Below are 16,860 nucleotides of genomic sequence, written 5' to 3'. Positions count from 1 at the left end.
ATCTTTGATCCTCTGGACCTCTTGAAGGTGTTACAGCCAATACCACATTCAATTAGTACATCAGCAGGCAAGTGAAAAACAGGTCGTATCCTCTTTACAGACTAGCCATGTTAGCTTATGATATAGCTTCACAGGACAATCTCACTGTACAGGTGTCCTACATTCTGTCACAGCAAAACTGTGTGGCAGACAAGCCAAGCAGGACAACAGCAGATCCTCATGAATGGAAACTAGATCAGGGATGTCTTCCAAGATTTGATCCATCTGTGGGGAGTTCCACAAGTACACCTATTTGCCTTCTCTCTGAATAATCACTTGGAACGATTCTGCACCAGGACTCCATGCAGGAAGGCCTGGAAGACAGATGCCTTTTCCTTTTCTTGGACAGGAATGTTCCTCTATGTTTTTCCACCATTCTCATTGATATACATGGTACTTCTGACCTTTTAGAAGGAATCTCTCAAGATGAGTGTGCTGACTTCCTTCTGGCCCGGGCAACAATGGTTATCCCTTCTTTTGGAAATGGCCACGAGCAATTACCACAAGCTTCCTCACAGAATGGATCTACTTGCACAAGAACAAGAGTGTTTGACACACCCCAATCCCAATCAACTTCAAATAACTGCCTGGATGATATGGTCTTAATTCCCTTTAGGCACCTCTTTACTGAGGATGTGCAACAGGTACTAATGGAGGCAAAAAAAGCCTTCTTCTAGAAAATAATTTATAAGCAAATGGAAAAGGTTTTCTGGTTGGTGTCAACAACATAAACAGCACCCATTCAGGTTTAGTTGTTTTCTGGTTTTACAATATTTTGGTGAGTTACACTCCTATGGGCTTTCTTATTCCTGTATCAAGATTCATTTATGAGCTATTTCAGCATGTCTACCCATGGAGCCTCCTTTTTTCAATTCATTACCATGTCAAAATGTATTTAAAAGGGGTTTTGCATGATTGGTCTCCTAGAAAATACTGGTCTCTTCTTGGGATCTTAATTTTGTGTTAAAGAAGTTAACACTTGCTCCATTTGAAACCAAAAGGAATAATCCACAAAAAACAGTTGCGTTCCGGCACTATTAAGGCTGTCCCTTCTATTCCACTTCCTTTTTACTGCACCTCCATCATAAATGCCAGCATAAACCATGAACAAGCGGAGTGTATTAAAATACTGAATTCTTTAATGTAAAACAACAAAATAACAAAATAAACGTGACAGAAACTTAGATTTAGCGCTTTCATCTCCTAAACGGAGACTTCTTCAGAATCTAATTGTAGTAAGCACCAACAGTCTTTTATATGTACTTAATTCCCAATAGTAGTTAAATTAATTGAATAATTGGTTAATACAGTATTAAAGTTTAAAAGGGCAATTCATATTCATGTTCATATTAATCTGTTGGTGCTTACTACAATTAGATTCTGAAGAAGTCTCCGTTTAGGAGATGAAAGCGCTAAATCTACGTTTCTGTCACGTTTATTTTGTTATTTTGTTGTTTTACATTAAAGAATTCAGTATTTTAATACACTCCGCTTGTTCGTGGTTTATGCTGGCATTTATGACGGAGGTGCAGTAAAAAGGAAGTGGAATAGAAGGGACAGCCTTAATAGTGCCGGAACGCAACTTGCTCCATTTGAATCAGCTAACCTGGATGACTTGAGGTTCTTAACATGGAAAACCAATTTACAGACTACTTTGACCTCCTCAACAAGAGCATCTGAGTCACAAGCTGTTATGGTGAGTCAGCCCTACCTCATTTTCCACAGAGACAGCTTCTTTGAGAACCAGTCCTTTTATGCCTAAAGTGGTGTCCAAGTTTACTATAAGACTAACTATCCAGGTCCTTATTTTCTTTCCTGAACCTAAAAACAAGGGAGAAAGGATACTCTATAGATTGGGTATCCACAGACAACTCAAGTATTATACTGACAGAACTAAATCTTTCAGATCTTTGGATAAATTGTTCATTTTTTTGTAAAGGTAAGATGTGACAACCTGTGTCAAAATAGACTATTTCCAAATGGTTGTCTCAGACTATTACCTTTTGTTATACTCAACACAACAAAACTATAACAGGCAGGGTAAATGCCCACTCTACCTGGACTTTGACTTAATCTATTGCTTTTTAGAAAGGGTTGAATTCTAGAGTATTCTGGAAGCAGACACTTGGTCCTTTATATATATGTTTACAAGGCATTACAAGCTTGATTTCTTCTCTGGGTCTAGATCAGGGTTTGATAGAACCTTTCTCCAGGGGCTTCTGACCCTTCCCCTTCCACCTCCCAAATGTAATAAGCTAGGGTAACCTACCCATATAGCTAAGGCTACTACCGCAATGATCAATATTATGAACATAGTACAGTTGTGTAAGTAAACTTAACATAACAGTAGATGTACAGAGGATTGCTTCTTCAATAGCTTCTCCATCTCTCCATCCCTCTTGTTTGTTTTTTTTTGGTGTGTTTTTATGCCAGGGTGTGGGCACTTATTTTTTGTTGTTCCTAGCATTGTCCTTTCAGGATTCAGCTTCCCTCTCTTTGTTGGCATAAAAGCTCTAAAGGGCTTGGCACCCAAGTCTGTGTTTTTAGTCAGCTCTGCTCAAGCTTACTGATGGTTTGGGTGTGTGAAAGGTGCCCAGAAGCTTTGGAAGTGCTGGCTGTTGTTTCCTTGACAGGATATAACTCATATAGCTAAGGCTACTGCAGCAGTAATTATTTCAGCATCTACTATTATGGTAAGTTTACTTATATAACTTCAGTGATAGTATTACATAGTAAAGCACCAGATTATTTGGAAATATCCAGAAAATGTTCACAAGGCACACCTTCATCCCAAGAAGTCAAAACCAGTTCATAAAAAGCTATCATACTTGTCAGATAAATATCCCATAACCAAACATCCATACTGCATAAGTTCTCATAAAACAGATAAATAAATTGTACATTTTTTGTGTGTGTGTGTGTGTGTGAGTGTGTGAGTGTGTGAGTGTGTGTGTATGTGTGTGTGTGTGTGTGTGTGTGTGTGCACATGCTCACACACACATGTGTGTGTATATGTGCACATGCTCACACACGTGTGTGTGTGTGTGTGTGTGTGTGTGTGTGTGTGTGTGTGTGTGTGTGTGTGTGTGTGCGCACATGCGTGTGTGTATACATGCATGTCTGTATGTATATATGTGTTGGAGTGTGCATGAGGGTGTGTGGGCAAGAATTTCCATGAGTGTGAACAAGTGTGTAAGGGCTTGTCTGTGAGTGGTCAGGTGTGTGTGTGTGTGTGTGTGTGTGTGCGTGTGTGTGTGTATGTATGTCTAAAAGTGAGAACATGAGTGTGTGTGTGTCTGTGTGTGTGTGTGTGTGTGTGTGTGTGTGTGTGTGTGTGTGTGTGTGTGTGTGTGTGTGTGTGTGCACGTGTGTGCACGTGTGTGTGTATCTGTGTGTGTGCATGTGTGTGTATCTGTGTGTGCCTGCCTGTGTGTGTGTGTGTGGATGCTTATGCTACTGTGATATGGGTTGGTAGTGAGATCACTAGCAACATCAGGTCTGTCTGCAGTTCTCAATTCAGAAACATGGTAATGAGCAAGTAATGAGGTGTTCTGTTGTTCAGCTTTACCAGGTATCTGAAACATAGATTCTCTCTGTCATGCTAATTGACCAACTTTGAATTAGCTAATTAGTGCAGGTGGAGAGAATCTTTCTGAATCTCTCCCATTATCATTATTGTCTGTTTTCTGATGATAATCATAGTTAAGATCATGTTGTTATTATTTTCTAAACATTTTAATATGTATTATGATTAATTCTCCATATTAACTGTTCAGAGAATCTGTCATAAAAAGACGGCTTAAATGTGGTAGAATTTTCTCTTCCACTGAGTCATTGAAGCTCAAACACCTGATGATCGGAATCCCCAAATAATCTATGGAAAAAAATTGCCAAGAAAACTAATTTTAACAGTCTTTTGCTGTTGGAATGGGTAAGATCACATCCCCTAAGGTTATATATAACAATTTCAAGGTCACACCACCTTCAAGAATGGGGAAATTATCTCTAAAAGGTCATTAATGCACGTCTCACTGACAGTGATTTTTTTATAGAGGTGCTTGGATCCTTGGTGTCTTAAGCCTGGAGCAAATAATGCTAGAGAAGTCAAACTTCATTCACAAGTAGGGTAGCCATAATTTTCTGTATTAAAATCAAAATACTTTTGGCTTTTGAAATGATGTGTACAACTTAAATTAATGTATAAGTGAAAAAATAAATGATCATACATTCCTTCAAGAGGAAGATAAATCAGACAGAAATAATTATTGTCATTATTATTAAGAAAGCAAATTATTCAAAAGTATTACACAAAAAGTTTTAAAATGTAACTTTTAATTTCAGATAGATTGAACAATACCATGTCCCTGCATCTTACACCGGTATTTTCACTTATCACAATGCAGTTTCAAGCCAGCACACTTTGGTGCCTCTCTTCAGAAATATTGAACTTTGTAACTTATATGTTCAACACAGTACTGAGCTCATAATACATTTTAGCTTCTTTTTTCATTCAGATTTTTTTTAAATTGGGAAAGACAACATTCCAGTAGTTAAATGCTCGTGCAGTAGAAATGCAAGTATGTACCAGCATGGAGTGTGTAAAGGTAGGTCCTAGGCTCACAGGCACCATGCCCCTTGGCAGATACTCATCTACTGTTGTCTTGGAGTAAGAGAGAAAGAAAGCTGCAATCTAGTAGCATTATGCAGTAGCTGACACCATGTAACTCAACTTTCAATTATGCAGGAGATTTCATATGAGAAAGTAGGAGTTCATATATGTAAATTATGTAAATTATCCTTGTCAGTAACCCGTGTCATGTAGATGAACACCAGTAACGCAGCATGCGAAGGTGCCTTATCGTGATGGCATTCACCATCCTGAAGTTTCATTACTTTGGCTCTTTATCCAACTACGTTATAAAACAGCTTTCTGAAAATAAGGTAATGTTAACTGTTCATCTAAGAAATTATAATGATAGGGAAGCAGGGCTGACTTTTCTGGTTATCCTCACGTGCTTCATGTTCATGGCACCTATGTTCTGTGGCCCAGCTGCACTTCCTTCTCTCCACAACAGACGCCCAGTATAGTTCACGGTATGCCTTGGATATATTCAGTTAGAAGGAGAGTTACTCTAGCACATGGTAAGAGGAATCTCTGTTTAACCACAGCACTTGGGTTTGCAGTCCTCATGTGCCCACTGACCCACTATTTGGGGAAGGGCCTGCTCCATTGTTAATTGTTTTACTGTCTCTTGATGTCCCACCCACATTGTCAGCATCAGTGTCACTCTTCCAGTATCACTTCTGTTTGTAGGTGTTTGCATGGCAATGTGTGCATGAATTTATTATCTCTGCTCTATGGAGCTGTGATGGTCAACATTTCAGCTATCTCTCCATGTGTAAAGGGTAGCCTTGGCTTTTCTGAGTTAAGGAGGGAACTGACCAGTTCATTATATGACAGGAGTCCCTTCAAAAGGTGGCAATAAATATATATATCTGTCTATATGCTTGGTGCCCTTCAGTTGCTCATTACTAGACACAGAGAGAGAGAGAGAGAGAGAGAGAGAGACATTTGTGTGGGCTTTATTGTTCAACTTCAAGGTCATTAGTTTTTCTATTTGCTTGTTGCATGAAAGAACAATGTGTTTTTCTTCATCCTGTAATGTGTTTTTCTTTATACTCAAAACTCCCAAGCTCTCAGAGAAAGTGTGAGACAGGCTGAAGCTGAATGCCAATCTTATATAGTAGATCCATATATATATATATATATATATATATGTATATATATATATATATATATATATATATATATATATATATATATATATGTGTGTGTGTGTGTGTGTGTGTGTGTATGGGTTCAGTGTGTTTCATTATACATTCATTGCCTCAAAAGTTTAGGAAGGAAGCTTGTTTTAAAGAGCTGACATTTCATTTTAGGATGCCTGCATTTGCTTGGGGGGATCATTACACAGTGGGGAGTGGGAGTTTGCCCTTTCCCCACTGTTCTGCAATCTTTGAAGTGAAATATATAATAAGCAGAGGGTGTGGGGGTGCAGGAGGGTTTGCCCCTACATGCAACATTGTTTCTTTTTTTTGTTTATTGAGTTTCGAAGATTTGTGGTCTTTCTAGTACATGCTGATGTGGTGAGTCATAACGTAGCGAAATATGATCAGAGAGAGAGGGGGAAAGACACGCATACACAAACAAACACACACGTTAACTTATTATCGGTTTGAATACCATGTCACTTGCATTTTTGGAGAGTGAAAGGGGTGTGTGTGTGTGTGTGTGTGTGTGTGTGTGTGTGTGTGTGTGTGTGTGTGTGTGTGTGTGTGTGTGTGTGAGTGTGTGTGTGTGCATGGGTGTATGTGTGTCTGTGTGTGAGTGTGTGAGTGTGCCTGTGTGTGAGTGTGAATGTGTTTAGATGTGCAAATGGGTGAGTGTGTGTATGTGCGCATGTGGGTGAGTGTGTGAGTGTGTGTATGCGCGCACGTGGGTGAGCATGTGTGTATGTGCGCATGTGGGTGAGTGTTTGTATGTGCGCACATGCATGAGTGTGTGAGTGTGTGTGTATGTGTGCGCACGTCTGTGAGTGTGTGTGTATATGGTGCACGTGTATGTATGTGAGTGTGTGTGTATATGTGTGCATGTGTGTGAGTGTGTGCATGTGTGTATGTGTGTGTGAGTTTGATGTGTGCAAGATGGTACTAACTGCATTATTTTACTGACTGTCATTTAATATTAGTTCATTTGTATCAGCCCACCTTCCTGTATTTTACAATGCATATGACAGTCTAGTCTTGATCTTCTTCCCCAGTATTTAAAGTTGTTATTGTACAAAATCTGTGTATTTTGCAAACCTTGCTATATTTGGAAATTATGGAACATAAGTGCATGGTATAATCAGTACAGTGCAGCATCATCAGTGTTCTCCATGCTGTTTAAACAATTGATGAGCTGTTGGATATCAGATTGTCACAGCACATTGTAGCACTTTACTTTGTTTCCCTGTACATGCCAAGGTAAATTGGGACAAGTGGGATACCTCCACATATTTCCATATTTTCCTTGTTCTCTTGGCCCTTTCCTGGAAAATAACAAAGGTAAAGTTCTGGTGACCTAGTATCATACAAATAATAATTTGGTTATAAATTATTGTTGAAACTCAGACATAGTTTTGCATACGCAGTGTTCTTACCAATTGACTTTTTCCATTTTGCCTTAGGTTTAGCTACCCCACCTCACTTTCTCCTTTATTTCAGATTTACCCTTTGTAATTCTGTAGGATTTCAGTGATCACAATGGTGAAGGGTGTAGCCAAGATCTTCTTCAAGATCCAAATTCAGTTCACATTTCGGATGCAAGAATCAATGGAACATGATCATGAGTTTGACCAACAAAATGAAAAAAGTAGAACAAACAAAATACAAAAACCAAGAACACCTGTTCACAAAATAGAAGAGTCTGGCTGCCTCCAGGAAAAGAAAGTAGTTTGATTCAGTCACTCCTGTCAGAAACAAACTGCAAAAACAAAACTTAGTATTTCCGCAATGCTTTATCTGAACAAATCCACTGCAACCTTGGCATGTACAAATCACATAATCATACAAAAAATTATAAGCGCTTTCATTTCATACAAAAAGAAACTTCATCCCTGAGTTTAACCTGTTCCAATTCTGTGAGCACAACATGCAAAACCCTGAAAGGCTCATCCCAAAAAGATCCTTCATGCCAAGACAAGTAGACTTCATTTTTTGGTTCAGGAAACCCTTCAACAGCAGAATCTTGCTGCAGACAGTAGTAAGTAAGCTAGGCAAAGCCTATGGTAGATCAGCACATATGACACAATTCCAAATCCTGATGTAAAGCTGTCTTGATCCAGTCTGGATAGGCTGCTGATGATACGCCACTGTCATTTCATTGTTTTGGTCATGCTGGCACTCCTGCATCTTCTTCATGCCATTACTTTCTTCAGTCCTCCATATTTTTAACAAGTTGGTCTTTCTTTCTACAGCTGCACAATTACCTGTTTGCCATTTAGGTTCATAAGTACACACTAGGCTCTCATTCTGCAGACTATTACAAACCCAGTCAGTAATCAGAAGTTAGAATCAAAACATATATCTTGTATCTGTCAGTTTAAAACCTTAACCATTATGCCAACCCTTCCCCTTCAGTAATCAGTTGATGACTTTATTTATGATTCCTCTTAAGATTTCAGTGTTCCCACTTACAACATGCTTCATATATTTATGTTGTCTGTCTACTAGAAGCTCATTTGGCCTTCTACCAGCTCACTTCTATTGTCATATCTTGATGGGGCTTTTTCAGCCTCCAACAGTTTCCAAAGGACTACTTCTATGTTGAAAAGGGTAGGCTGTGAGGAATTTTGCCCTTTCTGTCATTGGATATATTCAGATGAGAAGCCAGGGCCTAGACAGAACCACAAGTCCTGTGAAGGACACGTGATTCTTTCATCTTCTCTAACAGCACTGCTCTCAATGACAAAACCAACCTTCTAGGTCTGCCAGGTAAAAGTGACTTTGAATAATTTTCTGGATGTTAATATATACTTCCAAAATTAGGTCTCTTTCAAGCATGATGCACAGTTTGGTTGAAAAGTTAAACCGAGGACCCATCTGTCTGAATTGATGGTAGCGCAGGAGAATGTAAAAGATTGTATGGCACTTATCGAAAAGTGTAAGGGAAATTTCCTGGTACCCTGGCTTAAGCTCCCTAGTCAGTATGAATACCACCTTGAGTCTCTCCTGAAAAGAGGCCATTGGCTTAGTGGGACTAACCCAGACAACAAAGTGTAAAAATAAATAAATACAAAAAAAATCGAAGCCCCCATTATTCTCATTAAAGAACTCTTAATAACCTGGCAGTCTTTATCTATGTATAGTTCTCTCATATGTATATATATGTGTGTGTGTGTGTGTGTGTGTAGGTAGATGACAAACTACATACAGACAAGCTAATGGCTGATAGTAGAAAGAAGAAGAAGCAGTTGTGCAGCATTTATGACCCACGTGTGACTTCCTTGCTATGTACAGTACTGGTAAGCTATAGTGCTGGCATTTATCTTTATTGCCTCACTGCTCCAGTCAAATAATTGGACTGTTTTGACAGAAAGTTGCCAAAGACCTAGCCAGACCCCAAAAAATTGCAGAAGGCTGTGTGTTCTATTCCCACTCCAGGTCGATCAATTGCTGACACTGCAGTGCAGCATAAGAGGAGTAGCTCACTCCTGAGCCTGTCATCCTTCAGATGAGACATTAAACCAATGCCCTATCTGCCTGAGTTGGTGGTAGCTTAGGCAGATATAAAAGATCCCATGGCACTTGTCGAAAAGAGTAGGGAAAGTTCTCCGATGCCCTGGCCAAATTTCTAGTAGTAAAAATACTACCTTGGGTCTCCTCTGAAAAGAAGTTACTAGCCTATTGGGACTAACCTGGGTCTCCTCTGAAAAGAAGCTACTAGCCTATTGGGACTAACCTGGTTAACAAAAGGAGAAATAAATAAACAAACACATAAATAAATAAATAAATAAATAAATAAATTAGGCTTGAACTTACCTGGACAGGAAATGTGGAAATAGGTCCCAGGGTTATATCAGGTATCACATCTGGACTGCCATCTTTATCATCACTTACCTATAAGGAAAGGGTAGAAAATAATAAGACATAAATGGATAATGTTTGAAGAGTTTATCGACATCATTACAATTACATTTTAAAAATCTGTTAAAACCTTCCCTACCTAAACTAGATGGCCCTACTATAGACATCATATAAATCACAGACATTCAGTTAACATCCCACAGCTAAGGTGTACAACGTGTAACAATCAGACAAGCATCTGGAAGCTGTCAAAAAACTTGAAACTTCATTCACTGTTTTTGTGCAGCTTAGCATATGCATAATGTTTATTACAAGATACAAATAACATAATTGATGGCCTACAAAACAGATTCTTTCTGGAGGCAGTGCTTTGTAATCACTAAGGAACAGACAGCTGCTTGCTGTGGCATTATTCATAGAAGTACAACCGAAGTCAGGTACACCAGCTGGCAAATGATTTTGGCAACCATCTTCCAGTGCATTGAATGCCTAGGTTCTAATTTTTTTTATCGGATACTACAGCAGCCTTCATTCATTACTTGAGTGGACAGTCAGCCAGAAGCATTCAGCTAACTATGTTAGGCCATCACAGTTTCATCACAAGCCATTAAAACCATATTGTATTTATCAATTAGGGATTTGGGGACCCAAGTAGATAGCAATCTCTCCTTTGACAATCACGTTGCCAAAGTGGTTAGAAAGACCTTCTATATAGCCCACCTTATCACGAAAGGGTTCACATCTAGATCAAGAGAGGTCATTGTGCCCCTCTACTCATGGGATGTACCTTACCCGACACCTGCAGCAACTGGAAAGACCCCTAAAGTACCTCACCAAGAGGATCAAGGGACTCAAACAGATGCCCTACGCAGTTAGGCTAAAGAAACTCCTACTCAGTTGCTTTCCGCCTACTCAGAGGCGATCTGTGCCTGACGTATAAAGCCATGTCCAACCCGAATTAATGGACATACTCCACCTCAGGAAATCCAAATCCCTTAGAGCTACACGCTCCAGGGACTTAAACCTCAGCACAGAAATAAATAGGACATGCTGGAGGGACAGATTCATATCCCAGAGGCTCCCCTCACTCTGGAACAAAATCCCAATCCATGTTAGGCAGAGTCCCTCAATGACCCTCTTCAAGAGAAATCTTGACGAGTGGATGGGAGATCGTAGGTTTACCCCTGGGATCTCTTCTGTGTCCCTACTAGATAGAGGCACAGTAAACTAACCTCAAAAGGGCTATCTTCTGTGACCTACTATACAGAGGCACAGTCAACTAATCTAAAAGGGTGGTGAAAGCCAAGCACACTCTGGCTAGGCTTATAAATGCCCTAGGGCAGATAACCTAGTATCAACCTATGAACCTATGAATTACATTGCTTTACTGGGACAGGGGCATTGTTATACATCAGAAAACAATGCAATCAGAATCAAGTTGTTATAAGTAAGTAAGTTACAGTAGTACACTACAGATAATGTTATAGAAAAGCAATTACAGTATTACTCAAAGGTAATAGAACACATAATAAGAGTTAATTATTCATCTCAATTTGAAATAATTTGTATTCTATATTCAAGGCAGTGTAAGGGAACAATCAGTTTACATAAATACGATTTGTTTAGTTTCAATGGTGGGAATTCATTAAGTCCCACTGCAGACAGCAGTTAAGTTAAGCAGACTCAATCTCTCAGTCTTTATCTTTGATGCTTCACAATAACTTGAAGGGTGTGGATGGTGGCTCCAGCCTGGGGTATGCATATATATCTTAACACAGATGATGATGCAGAGAACTTGGCTCAAAGAAATATACAACGGGAATAATATGCAATATGTTTCAGATGTGGAGGGAGGAGTCACATTTTTACAGAACCAATATCCCTATGCAAAAGTTAATGCTAAGGCTATTGGCAGCAAACTGGTTGCATTGTTCTCTAAAATGAGTATCCCTAGAGAGATGGTTACTTACTGAGATGTGTTTTTACATCAAGTATATCGTGCTAGCTTTGACACTGCTTTTAGGTTAACCAGCTAAAATTTTCAGTGTATCATCTACAGACGGATAGTTTAGTAGAGAGGCTCAACACAACACTGAATTTCATGTGAGAAAAGTCATTGACACACATGATGCAAAATTTGAGCAAAAGTTATCCTCCTTGTTGTTTGTGAAAGGAGAGGTAGCACAAGCTTCAACCTGGGTTATACCCCAAATGAACTCTTGCATGACAAGCATCCCAAAGGTCTACTTGATATTGCTAAAACAACTTGAGAAGAGTAAAAGGCACATTTTAAAAATGTGAAAAACATTACTTTAGTTTACGGGATAGATTAAAGCTGGCTATGCCCATAGTAAATGTAGAAAGCCCAAGAGATGAAGCAAATTGAAGGTCATGCTGCTTAACGCTAGGAGACTTAACCTGAAAATGCACTCACTGGAGGCTTTTCTAGCACTGGAAGATGTTGACATTTGTGCAGTCACGGAAACTTGGCTCAAGGCTGCTGAGAGCACCCCTGCCTTACCAGGCTATACCTCATTCCACATATTCTGACCCCAAAATGAGGTCGGGAAGACTAAGGGTGATGGATTTTCTATTTTCATTAAAGACAAGCATACCTCTGGACTGGTTTGCCAGCATGATGCACTAGAAATTTTCCAGGTGCAATTGACAATTGGAAAGACACCCATCCAAGTTATAGCCAGCTATAGACCCCCCCTCCATGACTCAGGACACCCACTCCTCCTACCTGGACCTACTTGAGTCCATCAAGGTATCCCATAACACCCTGATACTTGGTGACTTAAACTACCCCACCATAAACTGGGTGAACTATTTCTGCTCTAATGCACTCACCAAACAATTTCTTGATTTCATCAGTTCTAATGCACTAGACCAGCTTGTCTCATCCCCCACAAGGGGAGATTGCATTCTACACATGGGTGACTGCTGCACCACCCCCATAGTAAGTTCTTCGCTGGTGAGATCAGACCATCAGTCTGTCTCATTCGAAGTGTCTATCCAGTCCAACCCCCCCCCCCCCCCCCCCAGCCATAATCAGGCTAAAAAGCTTCTCAAAAACTGACTACAACCTTCTATGGGAGGGTACCAGTAGCTTCACACCACCGCCCCCCTCAGAGAATGCTGACAAATATGCTGAACAGTATGCCAGTGCAATATACAAGCACCTGTACAACTGCATGGACTCAGCCATACCCAACAGAACTAAAGCCTGCTCATCCAGGAAACACAAACCTATGTGGTAAAGACATCCTCTATCAACAGGCTTTACTACAAAAGGAAGAAACTGTTGTCCAAAGGTAAAAAGGCACAAATTCCCAATTGGAAAAACTCCCTCCTTAGCCTCAACAAGCAAATTAGGTCACTAGTAGAAACTTCCAAAGCCAATTATGAATCAAAACTAGCCTCCGAAATAAAGGCTAGCCACAAAGCCTTTTTCAGTTATGTCAGAAACCTACATGGCAAAGCCCATGTTTGTTGCGAATGAGTTCTTAATGGTGCCACTTACACTGATCCTGTTGACTTAGCCAACCTGGTAGCAGATAGCTTCAGTGCAAACTTCACTCCCTGTCCTCCCCTAAAGGCCCATTCGACATCCCCGATACTTGCCCCACACCTCACATCTCCATAGATCAAGTGTTAAAGGCCCTATCCAAGGCAAAAAACACAGGTTCCATGGGACCTGATAGTATCCCAGGCTGTATTCTGTAATATCTCCATCAATAACTAGACTCGCCATTAAGCACCCTATTCAACCATAGCCTAAGTACAGGCTTCATTTCAGTAGAGTGGAGAACTGCCATTGTCATCCCTTTGCACAAAGGTAGTGCCACTATTGACCCTGGTAACTATTGCCCCACTAGCATGACATGTCTGATCTGTATGGCCATGGAGCATATTTTTATGGACCTCATAAACAAGGACATAGGCAATCCCCAAGCACTAGACCCCACCCAGTTTGGATTCGTCAAGGGCAGATCTTGCCTGTTGAACCTGGTTGATATTTTTGAGACTGTCACCAAGGCACTGGATGAGGGAAAGTCAGTACACACAGCTTACCTTGACTTGGTCAAAGCCTTTGACACAATCCCGTACTTGGGCGTCATCAAAAAGCAAACAGAACTTGGTGTAAATCCCTATCTCATCAGGTGGGCGGCCAACTATCTCACTGATAGGTCTCACAAGGTCAAAATAGGTGCCACTACCTCTGATAGCAGACCTGTCACTAGTGGTGTCCCTCGGGGATCTGTCCTGGGACCCCTATTGTTTGGCATCTACTTCTCAGAGGTCCAGGCAAAGACAAAAGGCCTGTGGCTGACCAAGTTTGTGGATGACTGTAAATTGGGTGCTGTCATTGACTCCCCAAATGATGTTAACATACTTCAAGAGGGTCTCACAGCAACAAATGACTGGTGCCAAAGTCATGACCTTAAGTTAAATGCAAAAAAATGTATTATCATACCATTCACCAAAAACATGACCCCTACTGATTACCACATTAGCAGCAACCCCCTAAGCACACAACCTGTGGTGAGAGAACTGGGTACACAAGTTGACAACAATCTCACATTTGACCATCATGTAGGGGCACTGGTCAGAAAAGCCTTTTACTTGGTTCATCTCATAAGTAAAGGGATTGCATCCAGAAAAAAGGAGGTTTTTACCTCTCTGTACTCCTCCCTCATTAAGCCAATAATTAAGTACAATGCCCCATTTGGTATGCACCTTTCCAAACACCTGCACCAACTGGAAAGGCCACAGAAATACCTCACAAAGACAACCTAGGGCCTCCAACACCTGTCCTATGTGGACAGGCTCAAATCACTATCACTCTACTCTGTATTGTACAATTTACTCAGAGGTGACCTGTGTCTAACCTACAAGGCAATCTCAGACCCTGCTCTGCTAGAGATGCTCCATATCCATAAGTCTAACTCCTTGCATAGTACCCAATTGAAAGGCTTAAATCTAATATGTGACATTAACAAAACCTGCTGGAGACAGGTTTGTCTCCCAAAGGCTGCCCCGTCTCTGGAATAGACTCCCCTTCCCCATACACGTCAAGCAAAGTATGTCACTGACCCTCTTCAAGTGCAACCTTGATGAGTGGATGGGCAACCACAAATTTGTTCCAGGAGTTCCATCTATGTCCCTCATTAACAGGGGTGACAGGTTCTGATTGTGGTTTGTTTTCTGGGGATAAAATCTTGGCTAGGCTTGTAAGGATTCCAGAGCCATTAGCCTAGTAATCTCCTATGATCCTATGATCAAATCTATAATAAGAGTGCCCAGCTTAGAGACTTTAACCTACATCATCAGGTATGAGTATTAGTTTTCTCGCTGGAAAACAAACAGTGAATACAGGGAAAATGATATTACACAGATGTGCAATATGTGAGCAATAAGGTATGAGAGGGGATGAGTATTACGTATATTATTGCACACCAAAAATACATTCATACACACAGCAAGCACATCCCAGTATAAAATAGGTGTTTGCATTTCTGATTTATAGTACATTTTAATACATTTATATGCATATAATGTACTTTGATGTAAAATATAGGATATTCCATTTTTTTAACTCAACTGTGGACTATCTACTATTTTCTATTTTATTATTTTGTAGTTCTTATTTTACAGTTTGATTTTTATTAGTGAACTGAGTGCATAACATAATTCAAGGTGTGAACTTCACACCCTTCACACAGAAGTTTCTTCTTGGTTTGATGTTAAATAGTATTTCCAATGAATGCAGGATATGATTCTGAGGTGATAAAATATGTAGAAAGATAAATATAAAACACACAAGAAATGTTAAGGTAAACAGAATACAAGGATTATTAGTAATAGGCATTTCCTGAAGAATAAGAAGTCTGTAACTGCAGTTCTAGCATAATTTAATGATGTAATCCCACAATGGCTGTCTCCGTGGTGAAGAACGATAAAGCTCTGATTGCAATCCAGATGGCCTGTGTTGGAGGACATTCACACATAGGGGAGGCCTAGTTGTCACTCATAACATTCAACAAGCAAGTCAGCTACCAGGGAAGGAGTTAGGCCATAAAATAAACTCTCCTGATAGCTACCCAAGTTGATGGCCACCACTATGGCCTGTTCTTGTGCCAGTAAGTAAAGAAATGAATAGGCATAATCTTAGCAGGGATGCAATAATAGTTATGATGCATCCCAAATGTCAGACTATTCAGCCAGAAGAGGAAGGAGTAAATCAAAGGAGGAAGGCTGGCAAAGGCTAAGTTCAAAACCATTCATTGTTTATTTTTTTTTTTAATTCAGTCTACCAAACCATAAGAGAAGGATCAGAACATATCAACTCTGAGAACATTTATTTTCTTCAATTGTCTGCCTCTAGAGAATGTCTTTCATATTTCTGATTGGCGTGAGGGTGGGGGGAGGGGAACTATAAGGCTGTGAGCTGTCCTAGAAACTAAATTTCAGATTTAGTAATGATCAGCCTAACCTTAGCTCGAGGAGTTAAGAAATGTAAGAGATTCAGTCATCACAATATTCAGAACTAACAGTGATACTGACTATAAAGTATTGCCATTTATTGTGGGAAGCCTGTAGGCATAGGAACTATATTGATGGTGCATGGGCCAGGCATATGTGAAGTGTACATTATACAAGTATAGTAAGCTCTTCTTTCTCAGGGTGTCTAACTTGTGGGACTGCTCTCCATCCAAATGCATGCTGTTTATTAAGGATATTTTCTGCATAGGAATTTGTATACTGTAGTATTCCTGTGGTAAGAATCTAAATAAAAATAAAAAAGCAACATCCTAAGCTATATGCTTGTTTAATGCATTTGTGGCTCTACATTTTAAAGGTCACTGCCATGTGTATAGTGAGGAAGAAGACAGTGAAGACTATAATCTCAAATCATCAGGTTTCATAGCCGTTCCGGGGAGGGAGGTGGTTCTAACATGCCACATGAGTGACACCAAGCAGGAGCACTTCATGTTTATCCCATGGAGCTCAAATATATCAAGCCAGCACTGCAATATGCAGTTGCACTGTGTCTCAATGGTGACCATCAGAGGGTAAGTTTAGCATAGCTTGGAAGAACTGCCAGAGGGGAGGGAAGTGCCCAACTGAGGTAAAGGATAGGCTGCTCCACAGGACCAAAAACGACGGTCCACTCTCTACAACCTGACT

The 16,860-nt window shown here is 40.1% G+C and overlaps 1 protein-coding gene across 2 annotated transcripts in view; it reads right to left on the bottom strand.

The window, feature by feature from the left end:
- SERPINF2 (serpin family F member 2) overlaps nucleotides 1–16,860 on the bottom strand; it is a 606,479-nt gene that overhangs the window by 429,193 nt on the left and 160,426 nt on the right. For both annotated transcript variants that reach the window (XM_044054366.1, XM_044054365.1), the window contains exon 3: nucleotides 9,622–9,699. In XM_044054366.1, the coding sequence (XP_043910301.1) occupies nucleotides 9,622–9,699 (78 nt within the window). The remainder of the gene's footprint in view (nucleotides 1–9,621; nucleotides 9,700–16,860) is intronic.

This window comes from Protopterus annectens, chromosome 13.part0 (genome assembly GCF_019279795.1).
Source record: "Protopterus annectens isolate FY-2018-M chromosome 13.part0, PAN1.0, whole genome shotgun sequence".
Classification (NCBI taxonomy): domain Eukaryota; kingdom Metazoa; phylum Chordata; order Ceratodontiformes; family Protopteridae; genus Protopterus; species Protopterus annectens.
This window is presented reverse-complemented; position numbering and strand designations above follow the sequence as displayed.